A 6,027-nucleotide genomic window follows, 5' to 3' on the forward strand; every position below is an offset into this window, starting at 1 on the left:
GGCACACCACAAGCCACCAACTGCGTTTGGACCCAGGTCGGGGATTTTATTGAGGTTCACCTGTTGATGTTCCAGGTTTGTCTACACCACGTCTCAGAGTGACTGAAGTGGGGCACCTGGGTGGCTCAGTCAGTTAAGCGGTTAAGCGTCCGACTCTTGATTTCAGCTCAGGTCATGATCTCCCTGAGCCCCGCATCAGGCTCTGCGATGACAGTGTGGAGCCTGCTTGAGCTTCTCTGTCTCCCCCTCTCTCTCTGCCCCTCCCCTGTTCTCTCTCAAAATAAAGAAATAAACTTAAAAAAAATAAAGCGATCGAAGTAATGGCTCCTTCTTGGCACCCCATCTGAACATTCCCACTTACTCTCCCATCTCATGAATCGGATGCCCTGCCCCTGATCTTTGCTTTCATCTTTTGTTTTCCCCATTGGTCCTCCATTTGAGTTCCCAGGCCCGGCATTTGTATTTCCCTTGCCCTCCTCCTCGTTTCCTCTTAAAGAAGCTCCGGACAGTTGGAAACAACTCGCTTTTAATTGTTCTAAATTAAAGCAACTAAACAAAGGAGGTAATGTGTGGTAAAACACTTGGAGAACCGGAAAGGGCTATCCAAATGTCGGTCCGGGCAGCTGGGACGCAGTAGAAAGAGCAAAGCTCTGGCATCTGACAAACCTGGGCTCCAGTCCCAGCTCTGCTATTTAGTTCTGGGCAAGTCACTTGACCTCTGTTGGCCTATTTCCTCATCTGTTAAATGGGGGCAGTAATACTTACCTCATAAGGTAGTAATAGCGGGGAGGAGCGAAGCCCTCTGTGGGGCGCAAAAGCCCTCTGTGGAAAGTAGAGGCTCGTGATTCTACCTGTCAGGACAGACCCTCAACAAACCCCCCTTTCCCCTAAAGATCAAAGGTCACAGTGAAATGAAGAGTCCAAAAATAAACCTGTACATCAACGATCCACTGATTCCTTGCAGGAACCCACAGAGCCTACTGAGTAGTCGCCCACCACCCACTGCATTTGCGCATCAGGGTAGCTCGGCCCCCTGGGTCTGAAAGCACTAGGAACGATCCAGATAACACTTAACATCCATCCTGATGTGCGATCTCCTGAACCCCCGACCTCCTCCGGAGCTTCCCTTCCAGCAAGAGCGGCTCCCATTCTACTCAGCGCCTCCACTTTCACCGGCCCCCTGGGGAAGGTCTCCAAGAACACAGAGCATCCTTTGTTCAACCCACAAACAGCTTTTCTGAAGCCCTCCCGCCCCAAAGTTCCCTCAGGCCCAAACCTACAGGGCCTCCTCCCTCTGAGGGTCGCACCTCTGCTGGTGTGCCCCCCACTCCTTAGTGCTTGGGCATTCCCCAGTGGGGGGCGGGGTGTGGGAATGAGAAATGCGTGTATGAGAGAGGGAGAGAAAAAAAGAGACAGACAGACAGACAGACTGGACGTGAGTAGGGATGGAATTCTCTTGACTTCCAGTCACCAGCGGGAACACTCAATAACTTCCTGTCAACCTGCTTCTGCTGCAGTGTTTTCTCCCCCCCCCCCATCTTACCCTACCTTTCCCTTTCCATTGTTTAGCCTTTTGACAGGCCAAGGTCAAATTACAAACTATCTTTCAGGTTCCTGTTCCTCAGGGACCCCAGAATGGGACAGAAACACCCAGGGGCTTAGGGGCTATCTGACTCATTTCTGGGGTCAAAGGAGAACCCTTTTAAGCACAAAATAATTCCCTAAACATATGTGGGACGCTTCTTTAAAGCAGAGGCACTCAATCCTGGCTGCGGAGCAGAACCACCTGTGGAATTTTTAAAAAATACTGAGGCCTGGGGCGCCTGGGCAGCTCAGTTAAGCCTCTGACTCTTGGTTTCAGCTCAGGGCATTACTTCATGGTTCATAAGTTCAAGCCCCACATCGGGCTCTGTGTGCTGATAGAGAGGAAACTGCTTGGGACCCCTCTCTCCCTCTTTTTCTACCCCTCTCTGGCTCACACTCTCTCTGTGTCTCAAAAATAAATAAACATTAAAAAAAATATATTGATGCTTGGGGTGCCTGGGTGGCTCAGTAAGTTGAGTGTCCGACTTCAGCTCAGGTCATGATCTCACGGTTCGTGGGTTCAAGCCCCGCATCGGACTCTGGGCTGACAGCTCAGAGCCCGGAGCCTGCTTCGGATTCTGTGTCTCCCTCTCTCTCTGCCCTTCCCCTGCCTGTGCGCTTTCTCTCAAAAATAAATAAACATTAACAAATTTTTAAAATATTGATGGCTGGGCTTCAATTTAGACCAATTAATTTAGAATCTTTGGTGGAGAGGTCCAAGCATCTAAGCTATTTTTTAAAGTTTTTTTTTTTTTTTTTAATTCTGAGAGAGATTGAGAGACAGAATCTCAAGCAGGCTCCGTACCATCAACACAGAGCCCATGTGGGGCCTGAACCAACAAACTGTGAGATCATGACCTGAGCCGAGATCAAGTTTGACGTTTAACCAACTGAGCCACCCGGTGCACACAGGCACCCCTAGGCATCTGGGCTTCTTGAACCCCTCAGGTGATTCTATTCTAAAAGGAAGCCAGGTTGACAACCGTAGCTCTAAAACTATTCTCTCCATAATTAGAGATCAAAGTTTGTTAAATAAGCAAATAAATGCTTAGTAATGCTTTAAAAGCAAAGAAGGGAGGAAGCCCACTCTTACAGGGAACTTACTGAGTGTTGAGTCCCCTGTGACTTGGCGCGTGCGCGCGCGTGCACACACACACAAATATGGAAAGGAGTTGAGAGGGAGGATAAGGAACTTGGGGAGGCTGAGGTTGAGGACAAGACCTGGCAAGCAGCTTAGCCCAGGGGTGGCCCTTCAGATGGAGAGAGAAGAGCCCAGATGCTCTTTCTGGAGAAACCCCAGGATGAAATTCCTGGGGACAGGGAGACCAGCATTACTCTTACCTGAGCTAAAAACCTCTTTGCTTCTATTTCTCCCAAAGTCAGTTAGGGGAAAAACTGCCCAGAAAGGTTTCTACTAAAAGTGTGTGTTTGTGGGGGACGGGGGGGGGGGCGGGGCGTGAGCATGAAAGGCTGTGTTTATATAACCAGCATGAACGGGAGAATTGAGGACACTGGCTCTTCATCCCCGCCCCCAGGATGTACCTCAAGAACACAGGCAACTCATGTTAACAAGAAATTTTTGCCCACTAATGACATCGCCTGTCTCCTTCAGTTTGAGATGTTTGAAGGCAGCTATATCCTTGAAGCAATTGCTTCGGAGTCCTCCCTTTGAAACGTGGGTCCCCCTTGCCTCCAACCTCCTAGCCTCCACCCTGGCCCCTGACAGGGGCCTCTGGGATAAGAAGCCGCTTCCTTCCTTACCATGTCCTTAAAGCCTCCAAGAACAGCAGCAGTGATGATGCCCAGGAACAGGCCGACGATGTTGAGGATGGTGGCGGACCAGAGCAGGTGGTAGAGGTGGATGATGTCCTGGCAGCTGCTGACATCGATGTATTCGTAGTACCCACCGGTGATCTCCACCCGGCTGGACAGGGAGAAGCACACACCCGTCAGTCTCCCGGGAGCAGGCTGTCCCCTAGGGCTTTGGCTACTATGCAGCTCAGCGAAAAAGACAGGTGAATAGGTGGGGAGCTATGGTAAGGGACGTCATAGCCATGAACGCACTGGGGAGCAAGGCACCGTAATAAATCGAAGTGCGAGTGCTGCTTAGGCAAAAAATAAATTGAAAAACTCACCTCCTACCTACCAAACACTTGTTGCCGTCACCGACACGAATCCTAGACAGCGCACATTCACGTTTACTACGTGCCAGGCACAGCGCTAAGCATTTTACATATGTGAATTCATTAAATCTGTGCTAAGACGGTAGCTACTAGTCACTGTTGAAATGCAAATAAGTTAAAATTAAGTAAAACAAAAAATTCAGGGGCACCCGGGGGCCTCAGTTGGTAAAGCGTCTGACTTCCGCTCAGGTCATGAGCTTACAGTTTGTGAGTCCAAGCCCCGCATGGGACTCTGTGTTGATAGCTCAGAGCCCGGAGCCTGCTTCGGATTCTGTGTCTCCCTCTCTCTCTGCCCCTCCCCCGCTCAAGCTCTGTCTCTTTCTCTCTCAAAGATAAATAAACATGAAAAAAAAATTAAAAATTCAGTTCTTCAGGCTCACCAGCCACATTTCAAGTGCTCAATAGCCACACTTCTTACAACGTTTTTTTAACATTCATTTATTTAGTTCTGAGATGGAGGGAGGGGCAAAGAGACGGGGAGACAGGGAATCCCAAGTTGGCTCCTCGCTGTAGCGCAGAGCCCAATGCAGAGCTCGATCGCACAAACTTTGAGACCATGACCTGAGCCGAAATCAAGAGTCAGAGGCTTAACCGACTGAGCCGCCCAGGGGCCCCCTAGCTACACTTCTAAGAGCCACACTAGTGGCTGGCTACTGCTCTGGACAGAGCGGATTACATTTCTGTCACTGCAGAAGGTTCTACTAGACAGCACTGCAAATCCTTATGATATTCTATGAGGTAGGTACTATCACCATTCCCATTTTCCTGACGAACAAACTAAAGCAGAGAGAAGTCAGGAACTCGCCCGAGTCATAAGTGAAAAAGCTGGGATCTGAATTCAAGCTTCAAAGATTTCACCGTTTCTCCTCTTTCAAAACAAAACATCAACAAACACAAAACAATGTCCCAGTAAAGAACTAAAGCCAAGTTGCTGCACAAAACCTGAATCTCACCTCCTTGTGGAGGCCTTCCCTGACCACTCTGTCGAAAGACACCCCCGCTCAGCTCAGTCACTGTCTATCACATTAGTTGCTACAGACTGAAATGTATCCCCCTCCAAAATTCCTAAGTTGAACACCTAACTCCCAAAATGATTGGATTTGGACACAGGGCTTTTTGGAAGTAATTAAGGTTAAATGGAGTCAGAAGGGCAGAGCCTTAATCCGATAGGACTGATGGCTTTATAAAAAGGAAGAGAGAGAGAGAGAGAGAGAGCAAGTTCTCTCCATCTGTAGGCGCTGAGGAAAGGCTGCGTGAGGACACAGTGAGAAGGTGGCCATCTGCAAGCCAGGAAGAGAGCCCCCACCAGAACCCGGCCATGCTGGCTCCCTGATCTCAGACCCCGAGCTTCCAGGTCTATGCGAGAGTGAATGTCTGTTGTTTAAGCCACCTAGTCTATGGTATTTTATGATGGCAGGCAGAGCTGACACGTTAGCCTTCTTGAGCACTCATTACTGTCTGTCTCTTCAAGTTGAATGTGAGCTCCGTGATGGCAGGGACTCAGTTCCTTTTGTTTGCTGCGCTCCCTGACACCTAGCGGGTGCTACATAAATCTGTGTTGAATTGATTAAGTGAAAGTTCCTGTCTTCTGGGATGTTGCAGACTAGTTTACAACTTGGCCGCTGGAATCGCTAATGAATCTCCAACATTGTGGTTCTTAAAATCACAACCAAGTGCCCTGGCATCAGGATGGTTATTACGTGTGACTCCCCTGTTGTAAGAACACTGGATGTGAAAAAGGACAAAAATGAAAGGTTAACCTCCAAAGGCAATCAGGGAGGGATTATTCACACAAGAAAAGACTTTTAAACTTTACAGGTGATTTTATTTTATCTCAGGATCCTTTAAAATCAGTGTTTTTCTGAGGAACTGAAATCAGTGTGGTTACGGGACAGACTGCATCGGAACCATTGGTGTGTTTGTGTGTACATGTGCCTGCCTGTGTATCAGCGTGCTGTTTGCGTGTCTGTGTGCACGTGTGTCTTTGAGAAACAGATGCTTAAACACACAGGTTGCTAGGCCCAGCCCCAGTCCCACAGAATCCGGCAGAAAATCTTAGGGTGAGCCTTGGGAATCTGTGTTCATGAGCTCGCTGATGTTTGAAAGCCACTGTTTTGTTTATTTTTTATGTGTTAGGTAAACTCTGCCCCCAACATGGGGCTCCAAGTCACAAACCTGAGACCAAGAGTCACATGCGCCACCCGACTGAGCCAGCCAGGCGCCGTGAAACCCACGGTTTTAAATAGTAAGCTTCCATACT

The 6,027-nt window shown here is 48.9% G+C and overlaps 1 protein-coding gene across 2 annotated transcripts in view; it reads right to left on the reverse strand.

The window, feature by feature from the left end:
• The window catches only part of TMEM255A (transmembrane protein 255A), a 56,440-nt gene that overhangs the window by 15,853 nt on the left and 34,560 nt on the right, over positions 1–6,027 (reverse strand). For both annotated transcript variants that reach the window (XM_040468045.1, XM_040468046.1), the window contains one exon: positions 3,346–3,508. In XM_040468045.1, coding sequence (XP_040323979.1) covers positions 3,346–3,508 — 163 coding nt within the window. The remainder of the gene's footprint in view (positions 1–3,345; positions 3,509–6,027) is intronic.

The sequence above is a fragment of the Herpailurus yagouaroundi genome, unplaced genomic scaffold (genome assembly GCF_014898765.1).
Source record: "Herpailurus yagouaroundi ecotype Mexico unplaced genomic scaffold, PumYag 67641, whole genome shotgun sequence".
In the NCBI taxonomy this organism is placed as follows: domain Eukaryota; kingdom Metazoa; phylum Chordata; class Mammalia; order Carnivora; family Felidae; genus Herpailurus; species Herpailurus yagouaroundi.